Source organism: Stylophora pistillata, chromosome 5, assembly GCF_964205215.1.
Source record: "Stylophora pistillata chromosome 5, jaStyPist1.2, whole genome shotgun sequence".
In the NCBI taxonomy this organism is placed as follows: domain Eukaryota; kingdom Metazoa; phylum Cnidaria; class Anthozoa; order Scleractinia; family Pocilloporidae; genus Stylophora; species Stylophora pistillata.
The window spans coordinates 19,281,966-19,301,482 of NC_142523.1; the positions used below are offsets into that span (position 1 = coordinate 19,281,966).

General features: G+C 39.0%; 1 protein-coding gene across 1 annotated transcript; it reads left to right on the plus strand.

Moving 5' to 3' along the window:
* Window positions 1–4,144: 4,144 nt before the first annotated feature.
* LOC111339791 (microfibril-associated glycoprotein 4) lies at window positions 4,145–8,792 on the plus strand. Its single transcript, XM_022946511.2, has 4 exons — window positions 4,145–4,536; window positions 5,040–5,154; window positions 5,938–6,349; window positions 6,706–8,792. The coding sequence occupies exons 1-4, from the start codon at window positions 4,216–4,218 to the stop codon at window positions 6,932–6,934; spliced, it is 1,077 nt and encodes a 358-aa protein (XP_022802246.1). The 5' UTR covers window positions 4,145–4,215; the 3' UTR covers window positions 6,935–8,792.
* Window positions 8,793–19,517: the final 10,725 nt, after the last annotated feature.

Sequence of the window (19,517 nt, forward strand, 5' to 3'; positions counted from 1 at the left end):
CTACACAACATGCAATAAACAGAAGCAAGGATTCAAATGATTAAATGGTAAACGAATTCAAACTCACCGTCTTCCATTTTACACGTACAGAGCTGAATAACGTATACGCATGCGTTAGGTTTTGCCGCGGAAACACGGACTTTGAGTCGTTTGCGTGGTTGATTTCCTATTCTGTTGCTTCGAGGCGTCGTTTTCCTTGCCACTTTTCTTTTACAGAACAACCCTCAAAAAGTTGGTACACCCCGTAAAAATTTTAAAAATTAATTTAAAAAACCTCTGGAAATAGGAAATAGGAAAGTGCCTACGACGAAAACAGAGTTCCTTGGTTTTAAAAGGCAGCCCTTATTATTTTCCAGTGATTTCGCTAAATTTTAGACCTAAGACTTTTGAGCCCACGTTGTTGATCGCATACCCTCTGACGTAACATTTCATTATTCAGCCCTGTCTTTTGCACGCCCAAGTCAGATCTGTGCATGCGCGTGAATTTACCGCTGGACAAAAAAAAACTGTGGAAAATCAGGATTGGGCCGCCGGGCCGCCTGGCCGCCGGGCCATGGGTCGCTTTGAAGCGTTATTAGGGTCAAAATTAGAAAACAGATTATGTTATGGTGTTTGATATTTCATTTGGCCGAACTACAGAATTATGTTCCAGCGTTGCATGGAATTATGTTCGGCTCTTTTAAAATGAATAATTGTGATACGATCTTTATTATTACGTAGCTCTGAATTATATTCATACGCTACCGAATTATGTTTTGATCGTCTAAAATATATTTTTCATTTTCAACTTTTATCCTCCCTGCCGCCGAATTTTGATTTTTGATGTTCCAGCGTTGCATGGAATTATGTTTGACTCTTTTAACTTCAAAAATTGTGATACGATTTGTGTTAGTAGGTAGCTCTCGATTATATTCGGAAGCTGCCGAATAATTTTTTTATTGTCTAAATTATATTTTCCATTTTCGACTTTAATCTTCCCTGCCGCCGAATTTTTACATTCTGTTGTTCGATATGACCTGCTAAATTATGTTTTGATTTTCTAAATTATGTTTTCGATCTTCTCTAAATTATGTTCGGCTGATGGACCGGGAATCGCAGTAAGAAAGCAACGAGAAACCCTGGGACGGGAAAAACTCCCGCCTTTTGTAATTTATATTCATAATTACCAAGTCCGACATCTTGGTTTCTATGGAAATGGCGGAGGAAGGTAGAAAGAGGGACCATGAACAAGCTGAAGATGGAGAGAAGGCGAACAAAAGTCAGAAGGCAATAAGACTTCTGAGAGAAGTCACAACTTTGTTGACCGAGTCGGTTAACGAGAGGGAAGCGAAGGAGTCCCTTGAAGAACTACAGCGAGTGAGACAATCCTCGAACACCATTTTGAACGACTTTCGTAACATTTTCAGCCCATACAAGATATCTCCTGCCGTCCTCGCGTCCACTTTCCAGCAGCCAAACCATCGGTCGTCCAAACAAAAGCAACGTGGAGTGTTCTTCCAACCCAAAGAAACTTGGACGCACGAGTTTTTTTGTTTGGCTCGAAAAGGTCAGACCAGAGCTGCTTTAATGGCTGAAAAATTCCAACTCCAAGCCGCTGGTTTAGGGAGGCGGAAAGTTTGCTTTCACTCCAAGGCAAAATTTTCAGAGTTTCGGGAGAAATGTGAAGAGGAATTTCCAAAACTAATGTCGGGGGGGGGGGGGTGGCTTTGTTCTTATGAGGACCGGTCATCAAGGGAACAGCTGCCTTTCCACAATATCACCACCACCAACTGGTTATTCTCACTCGCTGTAGTTCTTCAGGGGACTCCTTCGCTTCCCCCTCGTTAACCGACTAGGTCAACAAAGTTGTGACTTCTCTCAGAAGTCTTATTGCCTTCTGACTTTTGTTCGCCTTCTCTCCATCTTCAGCTTCTTCATGGTCCCTCTTTCTACCTTCCTCCGCCATTTCCATATAAACCAAGACGTCGGACTTATGAATATAAAATACAAAAGGCGGGAGTTTTTCCCGTCCCAGGGTTTCTCGTTGCTTTCTTACTGCGATTCCCAGTCCATCAGTCGAACATAATTCAGAGAAGATCGAAAACATAATTTAGAAAATCAAAACATAATTTAGCAGGTCATATCGAACAACAGAATGTAAAAATTCGGCGGCAGGGAAGATTAAAGTCGAAAATGGAAAATATAATTTAGACGAAAAAATTATTCGGCAGCTTCCGAATATAATTGAGAGCTACGTAGTAACAGAAATCGTATCACAATTATTGAAGTTAAAAGAGTCGAACATAATTCCATGCAACGCTGGAACATAATTCTGTAGTTCGGCCGAATGTAAATATCAAAAATCAAAATTCGGCGGCAGGGAGGATAAAAGTCGAAAATGAAATATATAATTTAGACGATCAAAACATAATTCGGCAGCGTCCGAATATAATTCAGAGCTACGTAATAACAAAAATCGTATCACAATTATTCAATTTAAAAGAGCCGAACATAATTCCATGCAACGCTGGAACATAATTCTGTAGTTCGGCCAAATGAAATATCAAACACCATAACATAATCTGTTTTCTAATTTTGACCCTAATAACGCTTCATACTGCTTCTCCAGAAGGGATATTGTTACAATAACGTACAACAGCATTGTATAACCAGTCAAGGCGAAATTGTATTACATCATTCTGACCAGTACTACGTTGAAGGAAACCTATGATATCAGTTACATGTCTGCTTAATTCTACAGAAATCGACTCGTCCGCCATGTTTGACAGAATTGTAGTAATTAGAGTAATTTTAGAGAGCCTCGCCCCTGGACTCCTCGTGACTTTCTTCCTGCGATGCCCAGTCCATCAGCCGAACATAATTCAGAGAAGATCGAAAACATAATTTAGAAAATCAAAACATAATTTAGCAAGTCATATCGAACAACAGAATGTAAAAATTCGGCGGCAGGGAGGATAAAAGTCGAAAATGGAAAATATAATTTAGACAATAAAAAAATTATTCGGCAGCTTCCGAATATAATTGAGAGCTACGTAATAACAGAAATCGTATCACAATTATTGAAGTTAAAAGAGGCGAACATAATTCCATGTAACGCTGGAACATGATTCTGTAGTTCGGCCAAATGAAATATCAAACACCATAACATAATCTTTTTTCTAATTTTGACCCTAATAACGATTCGTAGGTCGCGGGCCTGCTTTTAGCAAAACCCCTAGAATGCCACTTGAAAACCAAACTTAATAAGATTTATTCCTAGGAAGAACAAGAGTAAAACAAATGAATTTACATTTTCATGATATGTTCAAATTAAGCACGCCGAGGCATAAGGGAAATAAACACTCAACAGCTAAAAAGCCTCAGGGAAATATAAGAAACGAAGAAACCTATCATAAAAGAGTACCAGTTGTGCTAATGGGCAACTTGCCTGAAAGCATTCCAAAATTCGTATCGCACGTGCCTAATCAAGAAATTTCCAATAGCACTTCCTCTTCCGTTGACTGATTTTTCTGACTAAAGTAAACGAACATTAACTACAACTTTCCTATAAGATGGAACAAGAATGGTTAGATTCTCGCCCTTGTCTAAACAGCTTTACATGGCATGAAAGTTGATTTACGGGTAGGATCTGAAAGATGCTACATTAAATTTTGATGAAGAGAGAGTCCTGGCATGGTTTCTGAAAATTAATCAATTATAGAAACAGGATGTAAATATGTGCGGCAAACATGGCAAAGGAAAATTTAAGTTCCTATTAATTGGCTGAGAATATAAGGCAAAATTACCAATTTTATGCTTTATTTGGGCTCTCAGCATGAGAAAAAGATATAGCAATCCCCACTAAAGGACAACTCCAATCTAGAATAATTGAAAGAAATTTGATACCAGAATAACAGTGATAATTATCACGACATAAAGAGAGTAGCTCCGCAAAAAAGCTAACACTAACACCAGGTTTGGTTTAGGAGGCACTCCTTTATTACTTTTTACAACTTTTTAAAAGACTAAGACTTCCCCAACAACGAAATAACAGCTTTAAATTATCTAAAAAACTCAGTGCCAACAGGTATTAATTAGCTGACGATCGACACATATCGTATTGCATACTCTGTTTTCATTCTGGCAATTTCCTTGCACCTGCTGGCCTAGTTCGGGAATAAAAGGAAACAAATATTTATTCTTCTTCATTTTATACTCTGACTGTGAAGACTAAAGATGCATCTCTGCATAATATTTATACTCTGTGCGGTTGTGTACGGCATTAGCCGTAATTCAGAGCCAGACTTGAAAGCTATTAACTTTTCTGATAAGATAACAGGACAGAAGCTGAACGAAGGCCTGATAAGAGAAATAGAAGTGGATTCGGAAACTTCTTGTCAGTTTGAGTGTGTTGCTGAAGAGCGATGTCAGTCTTACAATTTTAGAACCATAAAGGGCGACTCAAAGCAATTCAAGTGCCAACTAAGTGACTCTGATCGATTTATTGGATTTGCTAACTTTACTGAGGATAAGGATTTCATTTACAGGGGGATGATGGTAAGCTAAGTCTGTTCAGTAATAACTTATCACCGGGCACAGTAAACAAAGAGCCAAATTTTAGGGAAAAATTTTCCAACAGTCGTTGAGGAGGTCGCTTTTGCGTTAAAAATTTGCTAATGGCCATTGAAGAGAGTGAAATTCAGCCTCATATTATGCGTTAAATATCGAACTTTGCTCTTTTTTCTTGGACAGGGGCATTATTTATGAACTTTCTCGAGTTACCCGATCCAAAAATGCTGCGTGTCCTGTCGCACCTTGATAAAAGTATCTAGCATGTAGAATACCAAATGTTGGAAACCCTAGCTAATTACTTACTTCAACAAGATAACTGAAATATCGCACCTCTTGAGTACACCCACATCTATGTTGTCAAGAGTAGTTTTTAAATGATCTTTTTCTCAAGGAGCCTGTATAAAACCATGAATCCCCAGAGACCCTTCATCCGAAAGGTCATGATAAACTTCAAAAGGAAAGGTTGTTAAGGAGATATTTTTTCGCAGAGTGTTTGCGAGAAGGACAGGTTTCAATGTGGCAAAAAGGGAATCTGCATTCCCAATTATGAAGATGGCAGCACACGATGCAAATGTGCCGATGGCTATTCTGGAGAACCTTGCAGTAAGTTAACGATTTAGATTAGGGCGGAGAGAAGTTCCCAACCTCTCTCCGTCCTGATTTGGACATGAAATCATAGGCGTAGGGGAAAGCTTTTGGAGTGGGGGGCTGTGAACCACTTGCCCAAAACATTCTTGCAAGTTGCCCAAATTTTTAGAAACAAACGAAAAGAATCGAGGGTCATACAATACACCAACATAGGCGAGGTACATATGAATTGAAAATATTCTTATCAATGAATCTATCACATGAGCTCATAAAACACGTTCTGCCATTTCGATGGCCAAAGATATCAATTATATGATCCTTATCAATGTTGACTACAAAGTCGGAATATGTCCTTTGGTGCTGCGGGGGTAAGTTTTCAATCTGCGCAACTCACTGGATAATCGTGCTGCAGAACACGATGTAGCAGGTATCACTGCAAGGATATGTACCACTTTAGAAAACTCTAGAAAAATATGTATCAAATAGATCATTCTCGTGTATTACCTCCCGCATATCTGAAACAGTCATCTAGCCTATTCCGAACTTGCGACGAAAACTAGCGTACATTTTCTGTTCGGCTCTAAAATCTCGCCGTCGATGTTGTGAAACTTTATCCACTGGCTATGCCAAAATTTGTCTTGTTGCCCAAATAACCTGAGTTTCCCAAAACTATTTTTTGCAGGGGGAGACTACAACCCCTAAGCCCCCCCGGTCCGTATATATATATGCAGTACACAGTTTGAAATCAATCATAAATCAAGAAAAACTAGACTAAATCACTTTTTTACTTCGCAACAGAGGGGAAGAGCTGCTCACAGTTGTTTGAAGATGGTTTCAATACCAGTGGCGTATACGCCATTAATCCGGATGGCGGTAAACCGATACAAGTGTTATGTGAAATGGCCACGGAAGCAGGAGGTTGGACCGTTTTTCAGAGACGTTGGGACGGCTCTGTTGACTTCTATCTTGGATGGGAATCTTATAAAAACGGGTTTGGAAATCTGAACGGTGAGTTCTGGCTTGGAAACGACAATCTTCGCCGCTTGACAGCTGCTGATGAAGTCATGTTGAGAGTTGACTTAGAAGACTTTGATGGCAACGTCGCCTACGCCGAGTACACCACTTTTAAGGTAGCAGGCGAAGCTGATAAGTACCGGCTTATAATTGGTGGATACAATGGCACGGCTGGTGACTCTATGACACGACACAAGTAAGGAAAAGTGTCTATTCTATTCTATCCCATCCTGTCTCATCCTACCCTATCCTGTTGTATTATTCTCTATTTTAATTCATTCAGTTCTATTCGAATTCCATTCTATTCCGATGTACTATCTCTTTGTCCCTCTGTTCGTATGGTGTCTCTAAGTTCTGTCTATCAAGAAATTCTATTCCATTCTATTCCGACCATCTTTTCGTCCCTCTGTTCGTATGGTGTCTCTATGTACTGTCTATCAAGAAATCCCTCTAGACGTTGATTGGTTTTTGTCATTTTTAACGGAGGCAATTTTCCTCAATGGTTGAACATAAATGAAGCAAGGCAATTTATGAATTGTAATCTTATTCCAGCAATATGAAGTTTTCTACGAAAAAACAAGACAATGACATATCTAGTTCCAACTGCGCCCAAGTGTACAAGGGGGCCTGGTGGTACAGCAAATGCCATGCTTCCAATTTAAACGGTTTATATCTCAATGGCCGACAAAGCTCTTATGCCAATGGCGTCAACTGGTATGCATTCAGGGGCTATTACTACTCTCTAAAACGCACCGAGATGAAAATAAAAACCAAGGAATAGGACTGTTTCCATCACATGGTAACAAATTGACATAATATTAATATTGATTATGACGATACCAAAGCCATGACGTTCTTCATCAGTTATATATATATATCTATACTTATACAGTAGGTAGCGATCAAACAAGACGATACACGGTTTCTGTTACTCGGAGTTTCGTGCTTACGCACTCATCAGAGCACCAAAACTCCGAGTAAACAGAAACCATGTGTCGTCTTGTTTGATCGCTACCTACTGTAAAGCTCTGCACATGTGTATTGAGCACTCTTCAACGGTATCGGCTATTTCCTCACATGTATATATATTAGTATAATTTCAGAGCTGAGCAACGAGTTTCCAGCAATCTGATTGGTCGAGCGGTTCCTTATATGACGCTATATGAACCGCTCCACGCGGTTTATATAAAATATTAAAATAAAATGTTAATAAATGTTACTAAAATGTTATGATTTTAGAAATTTCTCTGTTGTTCAGCTCTGAAATTATACTAAAAGAATTATTCGCCTCAGGTTCGGTGAATATTGTCGAATAGTCCCCTCGACTTCGTCTCGGGGACTATTCGACAACATTCACCTCGCCTTCGGCGAATAATTGTTAAATATAGCTTCTGTGGGATCAATACTGACTGACTAGTAGCCTGACCGGTCGTAAAAGCAGCCATATGTTCATTCTTGTCAATACTAACCGTCGGTTGTAATCCATGAAATGTTTTTGCTTGCGCGCTATTGATTCAAACGCATTACGTGACCTAATTTTCCCAGCTAAAACTGTGGGTGATATCCGAGAATATTACCCAAGTGATTTTCACTAGTTTTCAAACCTTACGTCCACTACGATAAGTTTTTGTTTTAAACTTAATTCAAGATGAGAAAGCATTTGGTGGTTGTTGTAGAGGAGGTGGAATAGTTTTTTATTGAAAAAGTCATACTAGAGAACATTAAAAAAAAAACATCCCATGATACATACAGTAAGCTGTTCGCAAACATTTTTTCACGTACGTTGCAAAATATTTGAAGGATGATAAACAGAATAATCTCTATTTTGCGCGAAAATGCATGTGCTTGTATAATTGTCCTTGGACATTGGCTCGAAGCCCACAGTTTTCCTCGAGCTTCTCTCTCGGAAAGCTGTTCGCATTTTGGAACAGATAAAGTCCGCGGACAAATAAACAAGCATATTTTCGCGCAAAATAGAGGCTACTGTTCATTTAATGTCAGTTTTGATGTGGACCTGGTACGCTCTTTGTTCATCTCCGGGGATTGTCCATGTCGCCATTATTAGGTTAACTTTAATTTTATTTATGTTTGTATAATTGCAAATGTTCATACCCTTGAGTGGGCGCCTCACATGAGTCTGAGTGTCCTGTACATGTTCGCGTCTTTCCCTTGTATTCTTTTAGAATATTTAGAATCTAGATCCTCTCTGAAATTATTGCAGAACCACTTCTGGTGTGAGACATTCCTTTAACATTCATGAGGAAATTGCAGATGAGATTGAAGTAAATAATTATATTATTTCATCGGTCGCTACCTTCCACGAGGTGTCTTAGTGGGAACGGATAGAATTTGATACAAAAAAAAGCACTTCCAGCAAGATACGTGTAATTGTGAGAATAGAGATGACACGTCTGTGGAAAATTAGATTTTATAATATAGTAATAAAGAAAAAAATAAGTCTATGATGTCTCTCTTGAAATTTTGAATTTTGTTCTGCCATCCCTTCCGGCATTACCACATGTCCGCCACAAGAAGCAGCAAGAAAAATTATCGTCCCAATCTTCTCTCTGCCACAAGAGTCTGGTTTTGTCTAGACCAATCATATCAGAGGAATTGATATACACCAGTGGTGGATATTGTTTCCTTACTCGGAACTGGTCAGCTCAGACGACCACCACAAACCGTATAATATTATCCAAACTTTAATGATTATTCGATCTAAGAGAAATACATTTGTAATTCGAAATCAGAAAACGTAAATTTAGTCTTAATCTCATGGTAAAATTCAAGAAAACATGACTGGAAACTTACTTCTGTGGCGGGTCGTAAAAACAGGTTTCTCACTTCAGGTTAACAGATTCGGGTAAGCGAACAGATACAAAATCGACTTCTCTCTCACTGATTCTTCTGAAAAAGTGGTTTAAATCACGACAAGCTAACACTTTAAATCATTGTGAGGAATTAATGTCAATCACGAGTTGTGTTAATTAAATCATATCTGTCATCATAGGCAACGCCTATTTACTAAACGAAACAGATATAGGGGATGGACCCAGGGGGGGCCCGAGTCCCCCCTCATGTAACGTAAAATGAAACTGTTAAACGACCAGGCCTCGGTTGTTCAAAGAGCGGATAACGTTATCCAACGGATAAATCGCTATCCAGCGGATAAGTGTTACCAAAACGTACTGCGCTATCCACCGGATAGAGATTTATCCAGTGTATAGCGCTATCCGCCCTTCGAACAACCGGGGCCAGAAGCATTATAACTGCTACATTAGATAATAATAATTACAATATTTAGACAGGATAACCCCGTCAGTCTAAGACACTGGTATCAAAGGGGTTCTGTTTAAAAAACAACAAGAACAACAACATTAGTAAAAATACAAAAGGTCTAAACAGGTCACAGTAATAACCCTAAGATAATAATCATACGGTCAAATATATAAAATAAATATGCATCTATAAATAATACCTATCATCTAATTAAGAAAAAAGTCTTTAGGGTCTCTTAAGAATTCAGTGAAGGATTCCTTTGATTCAATATGGTGAGGAAGACCGTTATATTCCATCGCACCAGTAAAACAAAAAAATCGCCCGGTGACCTCTAAGTTGACCTTTGGAATATGACTGTTATTACAGGCGTTGGTGATTAACCATCAATGCATTTTTCAGTTAACAGAACAATTTGAAGATTACGTCTATTAATCTCGGGAACTAAACCCACAGTAGCGTTCAGTTCTGTATCAGGACCAGAGTTTGGAAAAATTAGCTTCGCAGCTCTGTGCTCTGGACTCTCGAGGGCATAAAAGTTCACTTTTTCACACCCGTGCCAGGTCACGTCGCAGAAGTCAAAAATCGATAAAATCATCATCTTATAAAGGCGTTCAGCAGCAGCCATAGGAATAAAGATTCTCAAGCAATTAAAAACAGCTAATTTCTTCGAGACCATATTGACTACGTGCTCAATATTGCTGGTAAAACTCAAGTGCTGATCGGTTATGAAGCCAAGATATTTGAAACACTCGGATTCTGTCGAAGGAGGTCCACTGAAGGATAAGCTTCTACTATCCTCCCTATTTAACCGTTGGCGTGATCCATAAATGACATATTCAGTCTCGCTCATATTCAAAAAAATCTTATTTTCATGGGGCGATAATTATCTATTTCCTCTCTGTTACCAGACTTGAGTAACGGAACAACTCTTAAAGTCTTCTAGTCATGCGCCACCACTCCAGATGAAAAGGAAAGGTTGATTATGTGCGTCAAGCACTCCGAAATAACCATGGCTCTGTCCTTAAGAAAACGTGCAGAAGCATTGTCTAATACAGTAGCCTTGTTCGTTTTTAGCTTTCTTAGAAAATGGTTATAAAAATAAAGACAGACCGGCATGGACTCCCCATGTGGCTGCCTTTTGTGGTCGCGTCGCATTATTGCCTTCTAATTACATCTTTGCTCTCACGAGTGTCTCTTGAAGGGATTTACCCTTTTTCTATGAGATAGTCGGAGGTTTTATTAAATTCGTTTTCAACAAGGGCTGATTGTGTATCAGACTCCAATGTTCCACTCCTATTTTTTTTGAGTTTTTAACTTCCGAGCACGGTGTTACAAAAGGCAATAAACGACCGTGACCTTTTTTGATTTATGCACTTCACCTCGTGCCACCCACCAGGCGCAAAGTATCGTTTTATTAAAGGCGAAGAAATCAGATTTCTTAGAACCAACTCTTCTAAAAAATAAATTCGAGGAGAGTCCTTTACCAATCAAACAAAGCCTAAAGGCGAGAGGCTACCCAAAAAACATAACAGAAAGGTTTCTATTAAGGGTCACCTTTGCCTCTAGTAAATCGAGTCTGACACATGCACAAAAAGCCGAAAGGTCACGAACACAGTACAGTACCCCCGAGTTACCCTGGGCGAGCTAACTCTTCACTATTTCTTTGCAAAATTCAGCCGCCCGTTTACATGAGGCTGTGAGCTCGTCTTGGGTAGGCGAAATAACATGGGGGTAGGGAGGGGAGGGGGGCGAGTTGTCTCACCTCGGCGGATAGGGTAACCCTGGAAGGCTGGAGAACTTTTTCTCATGTAAACACCTTATCTCACCCACCCTGTCGTACGCCACTCTAATATATAACCTGACCTGGCCGACCGAGGGTAAGCAGATGTCAAATTTCATATAAACGCTCTGTAGAGTTGTCTCGAGTAGAGGGTTGTCACGGGTACTCTATTCCCGAGACCATTTTAGCGGGGCCTGAGTTTTGTTACCTTTTAATTTAGGACAGTGAATCAGTTGCAAGAAATTATGGGTGCGGAAGTGCGTTTTAGGGCCTTCAAATATTCTTCTTGCGTCGGTGCTTTAAGATCGTAATTAACTCAGCAACGTTTATTTATCCTCTCTTGACACTCTTTCCGAGCTCAGTTTAAAGAGTTCCAAAAAATGAGGGTTATCTGGTGGTTTCTTCGGAAACGTTAACTCCAGCCAAAGGTTTCCTAGCTCCGTATCTTCTAAATCGCATCAGTTCGCAAAGCCGGTGTTGTTGTTTGGTATTGAGAACATGAATGGAAATAACATATTAGTATCAGCCATTCAGTTAAAAATATCGTAAGCAGTTGATTGCTTTCTATTTCGATGGCGGTCTTACTTTGTAAGTAGAGTAGTTACTACCTTTTCTTTCTGAGAGAAAACAGTCCATTTAACTTTTTTTCACTTAAATGGACTGTTTAACTTACGGCATATACTCCCGGACATGTTAAAATGCAGACTGCAGACTATGCAGACCGTGCAGACTGTAATCTTTTTGTAATTTTCTTCCTTTTTTCTTCCTTACTTTTTAACTCTGATTTTCACCTTTCCCTTACTCTTTTGGTAAAGTTGAAACGGTTTCCATTTTTTGGATACTACATGACTTTGTTTTACGAGGTTATTTTGAGTTCATGTCCCCTGGCAACAATTCGGACGAAATCCCAGCCTCAAATTTATCGAGCAAGTGGTGAAATGGAGATCGACGAGGGTAGGCTTTGTCAACCTCGTTCTCAGGGCCTTTTCCTCAGTTCCCTTGGTTAGGAGGGGGCTAAGGAAAAAGGCCCTGGGATCGAGATTGAGGTTTTGTTTGAATTTTCCCTTGTGTTGAGATAAATTTTAGTTCTGTCATATACTTACTTGTGTTAACTCTTTATTTCTGTATTGCCGATATAATCTGGTTGGAAACCAGTGACTCTAATTTAGAGGTAAGAAATGGGCTGCGTGGACGAAACAAATAATTACCAGGATCTTCACAACACGGCCCAAAGAACTTTACAGTAAATAAAGTGCTGCAAGCAAAAATCCGCTTTTACTCGGAAATAAGATCGTGCCCATACGCTTGCACGCCATTTTTCTGATAGGACATCTATGGAAAGCCATACTGGACAAAAGTGGTCAAGAATAATTTTGTCGGCCGAGAAATAATTTTGTCTTTTGAGAAATATGTTCGATGGTCCAGAAATATTTTTGACGATTGAGAAAACTTTTTCATTGGTCGAGAAATAATTCTCTCTGACGAGAAATGTTTGTGGTAAGTTCAGAAATATTTCAAAGAATCGAGAAAACTTTTTCATGGGTCAAACAATTTTTTTACTGGTTGAAAATGTTTTGGTACATCGAGAAATAATTTTGCCGATCGAGAATTTTTTTTGCCGATCGAGAAATTTTTTGTCGATCGAGAATTTTTTTGTCTATCTAGAAATTTTTGTCGATAGAGAAATTTTTGCCAATCCAGTATTTTTTGTCGATCGAGAAATATTTGGCGCGCGAGAATTTTCCTGAAGGTCAAGAATTTTTTTTTTTTGTCGGTCGAGAATTGTTCTGTCAATCGAGCCGGTCAGCGGGCGTTTCGCACCAAAATATAGTCACATGGGACATCACATGGTACTAACGAAAAAGGCGGATTGTTTACCCAAAAAGTAAAAAGTTGCGGGCGTTCTGAAGTATCACTGTAACAATGTTGTACAGCTAGCAGCTGCTTACTGTTGTTGTATTGTTAAGGAATTTTAAATTGGTGAGAGGTAACGATGAAGACTTAAAGAACTTTTTTTTGTCTCTTCACGACTGTGTTTCGCAAATAGAACACAACAGAGCCTGTAATAACCCCAGGTATGCCGAGTACCTGTACGAGCGCGTGGAGGGGCAAGTCCAAATTGTCGTTGCCAATTCCCAAAGCTATCAGGTATTAGGGGACATGTTTCAATATCTTCTTCTTCATCCCCTGTGGGAGCTTCAGCAAGATTTAGGAAACAAAATGCTAGGAAATATACACATGGGAAAGCGTACGCCGAAATCCGTCAGAAGGAGGTCCTCTCGGATCGATTTCCTATTTTGAAATCCGAGCTTGCCCAATGTTTTCTTCATGATGAAGGCTCTATAAAGGTAGAGCATGTTACACTTGCAAAATTGAATAAAAGGAACACGTACTCTGTTTTCGCTCGTGATTTTGTATAAGCGTAAAAGATATTTTCTTTTATTTATACCTTGCTAAGCCATATTTTACAGTTCACACAATTACTGACGTTTGAGTGACATTGAAACAAATTAGACAGAAATGAATATTCTGATTGCACTTTGAAGAGGTTCGCGTGCCATCATTTGAGCATTTCGCGATAAAATTAAGTAATTTCAGGTCGGTCAGTCTTAGATTTGACCACTTTCTTTTTTCCTTTGTGATGTAATTTTGTTTTACAACTCCCTGCAAAATATCACTACATTCATTGACTTTTCTGTGATTAATAGTGTAACCAGGCCTACACCCTTTCCTCTGGGTTTCGTGCTGCTGCATGAGATGAGGCATACGTTTTCACATATTTTTTTGGCCATGTCTAAAGAGTGTTTTTTTTAGTGGTTTTTCGTATCTGGCGTGGCACAGGCCCTTTTTGAAGAACCCTTCAGTTTCAGTGAATACCTGCAATGCATTGAAGATTGTATTAGAATGCGTATATTACAAAAATGTGGTCGGCATTTCGAGTTTTTCAGAGTGTTGACATAACTTAACATGTGTTCAACCAAAGGCGTGAAATGTGGGAAAGCTTTGGATGCGAAAAAAATCCACTTCATTTTTACGCGAGAGTGTCTTCTTTGGAAGGATTACTAGGGAATGAAACCTTTATGGATTGACTTGAAATTTGGTCCGATGGCTCCCAAGATACCAACCTAAAACAACATGTGGGGCTTTTCTGTTTTTCGAAATTGATCTCCCGCAATGGTCTCCGGCGTAATGCGTTCGGTAAAATTTTGATAACCGAACTTTTCAGAAAAATTCTCGATCGACAGGAAATTTCTCGATGGACAAAAAAATTCGCGATCGTATTTGCGAAACAAAGTCGTGAAGAGACAAAAAGAAGTTCTCTAAGTCTTCATCGTTACCTCTCACCGATTTAAAATTCCATAACAATCCAACAGCAATAAGCAGCTGTACAAACATCGTTACAATAATTAATGACACTTCAGAACGCCCGTAGACTTTCTCAAAGTCGTTCGCTTGGTTTTCTATTCTGGTGTGGTAGCTCACTGTCGCGCTACGCGCTCAAAAGCGCGACTTGTGAGCAAATCAAGAACGCCCGCAACTTTTTACTTGGGGTTAACAATCCGCCTTTTAATTTCGTTAGTGCTCTGTGATGTCCCATGTGATTATATTTTGGCGCGAAACGCCCGCTGACCAGCTCGATTGACAGAACAATTCTCGACCGACAAAAAAAATTCTCGACCTTCAGGGAAATTCTCGCTCGCCAAATATTTCTCGATCGGCAAAAAATTTCTCAATCAGCAAAATAAATTCTCGATCGGCAAAAAAAATTCTCGACCGGCAAAAAAATTTTCGATCGGCGAAAAAAATTCTCGATCGGCGAAAAAACTCTCGATCGATTAAGTTATTTCTCGATCTACCAAAAAATTCTCAACCATTAAAAAATTGTTTGACCCATGAAAAAGTTTTCTCGATTCTTTAAAATATTTCTGAACTTACCACAAACATTTATCGTCAGAGGAAATTATTTCTCGACCAATGAAAAAGTTTTCTCAATCGTCAAAAATATCTCTGGACCATCGAACATATATCTCGAAACACAAAGTTCTTTCTCGGCCGACAAAATTATTCTCGACTACTTTTGTCCAGTATGGCTTTCCATAAACATCGCCATAAAGACGAAACATCGATTTATATATTTCGTGCAAGCTCCTCTAAATAATGTCTTTCAGCAAAAATTAATGATAAGTAAAAATATTATATAATCATGGGTGTAGTACCGTATCGAAGAGTTAATTAGTAAGTAACAAAAATTCTGCCGTCTGCACGGTCTGCACGGTCGCATGGTCTAACATGACATGATCCTATTGGGAGTTAGACATGAAAGCAGATGTCCAGTCTCTACAGCGATTAAAACTTAGCAGGAGGTATTTCAATTATCTTGCGGTAAGAAAGAAGAAAATATAAACCTGTATACGTTGTCGTTACTTGTAACACTTGTACTTAAGTGTAAACCTTCAAATTAATTTTAAAAAACGTTTGTATAATGAGCATTATCCGAGCATTTTAGTTACTTTTTTGGGGGAGACAGAGCATTTTAGTGGGAAAATTGGAGCATTAAGGTGGAGCATTTTAGTGGGGAAACAAAAGCATAATGTACAAAAGCCTAGCTGTTTTCCATTGAATTATCTTTTTAAGTGTAATTCTAATTTACGCATGTACGCAACGGGTTCTTTATAATTTTCATATTATCTGTCTTGTTTCTGTTTTGGCTGATCTTAGCCGCAAAAGTATGAAATTTTGGGTAGAAAGTCGCTTTGGAAAGAGCAAACAAACCGAAGTAGGCGGGACCTGTTACACATAACTTAACATGATTCGCTAATGATCAAGTGAGAATGGTAGGTTGGAAAATTTGGAATGCTAGAATCCGAACCGGAACTGGAACCGGAGTACTCTGAATTCCCGGAATGACCGAAAAATTATAAATTTATTCACAGAACACAGTTTTAGTAGTTTTGGAGATAACTTTGAAAGAGGCGTTACACTTAAAAAAATTACTTGCGCGCGGAGATTTATACTTTTAATGAAGTTCATGGACACGACATGGTCCAAAGTTTCTTAGCAATGGTAGACACGTCCAAGAAAACAAGCAGTGTTGGCGTGACAGTCTGGCAGTTTATCTATTGACAGGTAATGATTAAACGAGACCCGCCTATCCTAATTAAGGTTACTTAAGTTCTAATTTGCTTCGCTCAAACGAACGTACATTATTTTACCCTTTTTACAATTCTTTAGATACTGCTGTATGCAGAAACTAATATACGCTCGACAATATGTTATAAACCTAAATACTTGGTTACATGTAACCTGCTTTCATGGCTTTCCTCAATATACATATCCTTGGCAGAATCAGATTTCCACCTGCCATGTATTTTAAGAAGTCTCTCAGGAATCGAGTTCCCACTATTACGTACCACAGATGTAATACCAACGGATCTTAAACTATGAAGACCATAATCATTAGGGTTGTAGCCCAACTGACTTAAAATATTCCTTGAGATATCCCTACAAGTAGTATAAGAAATCTTTCCGCTTCTCAGGGTATAGGTAGAAATACTACGGTGAAAAACAAGGGGTCTAAATAAAGGGAGGGGACTACTCAAGTCAATACCAGATCAATCTACGTAACCTTGTAAAACACCAACAGGACAGTACTTAGACCTGGATGCACTAACAAAGACGAAATCCCTTCCCGATAAACATCTGCCTTACTACGAGGCACGAAGATTCGTATATAATCGCTGTGAAATTCAATATGCTTAGGAACAATATTGCATAATTCATCATAACGAGAAAATCCTGCGAAAGCTAAAGAGCATAACGCAGCGATACGAAGATTCTTTAAATTGGCATCTTTCTTGTAATGAATTTCTGAAATACTCCTTATGATGTCTGTAGTAATAGGCTTCTTTTTCATAACTGGCTGTGACTTCCGGAGTTTAGCAGCTTCGATGATATTCCAGCAAAATTCACTATCTAAAGGATTATAATCCAAACTAGGGACAAAAGAATGTAACCATTTAAGGGCCGCATGGGCTAAAATTACCGAGGAACTAGAAGCGCAAGAATGCTGAACTTCAATTAGATCTAGAGAAAAAACACTAAGAGGAAAAGGTAACTGCATGTTGAAATGTCTCCTGTTAGGCCCGTCCAAAAACTTTCTGATAACACGAATGTAAGGTTTAGTAGTTGTATCCGCCCTGGACCTCAACATAACTTCTAGAACCTCGTAAAGAAGAACAAAAGAAAAACCGTCCTTTAGTAACGGTTCAAAACTCAATCGTTGTTGGGGCCAGTAAGACGAAACACTATCGTATGGGCCAGAGCCACGTAAATCAACAACCATAGATTGGGCCAGCGCCACATATATCAACTACACTTCGTTTAAGACAGCGCCACATGAAATGATAGGCTATAAATAGGCCAGTGCTTCATATATGAACAGCACACTGCCTCGGCCAGCGCCACCAAATGTAAATAATCTTTAGGCTAGTGGACACTCCGTCCAATGAGTTACCCAGTAAATTTTAATCTAAAGGCAATAATATTTCCTATGAAAAGATCAGACCCTAAGAATGAATTAAGGTTTCTTCCGTGGGTTAGAACCTCATTCCCGATATGAACACTGTGAGCCACAAGATAACGACTATACTTGTGTACAATTAAAGGCCAGAAATGAGCCGAAGGCCAAAGAGGTACAACGAGCGAAGATCACTCTGTAGACTTAATAAATCAGTTTTTACAGTGGGCAAGCCAAAATAGAATGAATTCAAATTCTACTAAATGTAAAGAGCTTATTATGTATAAAAAAGGTCACACTGCCGAGGCCTACAAAAGTATTTTTGGCATACCTCAGACTAGTACAATAACCATTCTTGGTCTCACGTTTCAGCCGAACTGCAAATTCAGTACTCACCTAAAAGAAAAGTTAGGTAAAGCTAATAAAGGGTTATACGTTATCAGATGCCTCCGCAAGGAAGGATGTAGCCAAGCAGAAGTAGATGTTTTATTTAATTCCATTGTCCTACCTAATATCACTTATGCTCTATCTGTGCATGGGGCCTCTGAGTCAGAGCTAACTATAGCCCAGCAGTTTTTAGATCGTTGTTTTAAACGTAAATACATATCTAAGAAATTAGTGATAGGTGACTTACTTAAAACGCAAGATCACAAAATTTGTCGCAAGGTTTCAACTATCCTGAGCCATCCTCTTAGAGCCTACTTCCCTGAGACCAAGATCACGAGGTATAATTTGAGAAATAAATCCCCTGTCATGCCCGCTATTCGCAAAAACCGATTTAAGAATACATTTTTTAATAGAATTGTTTTTAAGTATAATGTAGCTTTGTGAAAGTGTATTTCCTGTATTAGATGTAACATAAGATATGTAATTTTATCTTTTGAACAATAAAGACACACAGACAGACAGACGAGCGTACCAACGGCCTGCTGGGATTTGAGATAATGCAAAACGCGTGGGATGATACCAACTGGAGGGACTACTAAACAATTTTCTCCCCGAAGAGATTGAAAGAAAAAATCAACGCCTGAGGTGTTGGGGTTCCAAAACCTGGAAAAATACTTGGGGAGCTTGTGATTATAATAATTAGCAAAGCAATCTACACTATGCGGGCCCCACAGGCCATCAAGAAAAAGAAAAAATTCTTTAGTAATTTGCCAATCATCAGTGTCAATTGAACGACTTATATAATCAGCTTGCTGATTCGAAGTGCGAGGGATCCATTGCACTTCTAAATGAATTCCCGATCGAATATAAATATCAAAAATCCTTCGGGCCATTTTATGCAAATCTAATTTCATGCTGCCCATTTCAACAATCTTAGAAGCTACTTGGCTATCTGTAAACCACTTTAAAACGTGTGATCCTTCCAACGCTGAGGCAAATGATTGTAATGAAAACTCAATAACGGACAACTCCCTCCACGTTGAACTTTGACTTCTCTCGTTCTCCGACCTCATTTTGTCGCTCACAAAATCATTGTTAAAGTCAGTAATTGCTCCACCTCCAGTAGCACTGGCATCCGAATAAACAAAATAACTTGGATCTTTACTTACAAAGCAGTACCTAGCGTTGATATTAACCATATTTCCTTTCCAAAAATACAGTTATCCCTTGCAGTAATGGTCGAGAAGGGATATAGAATCCCACTTATCCCAGCACAAGGTGGACAAGAGACAATGTCTGGTCATTATCCTGCCAATGCTACCAACTACGAGGCGGCAGAGATAATTTGACCTGTGGAGGCCAACTCTCTAGCAGACACTTTGAAATCGGCTTCGATGATAT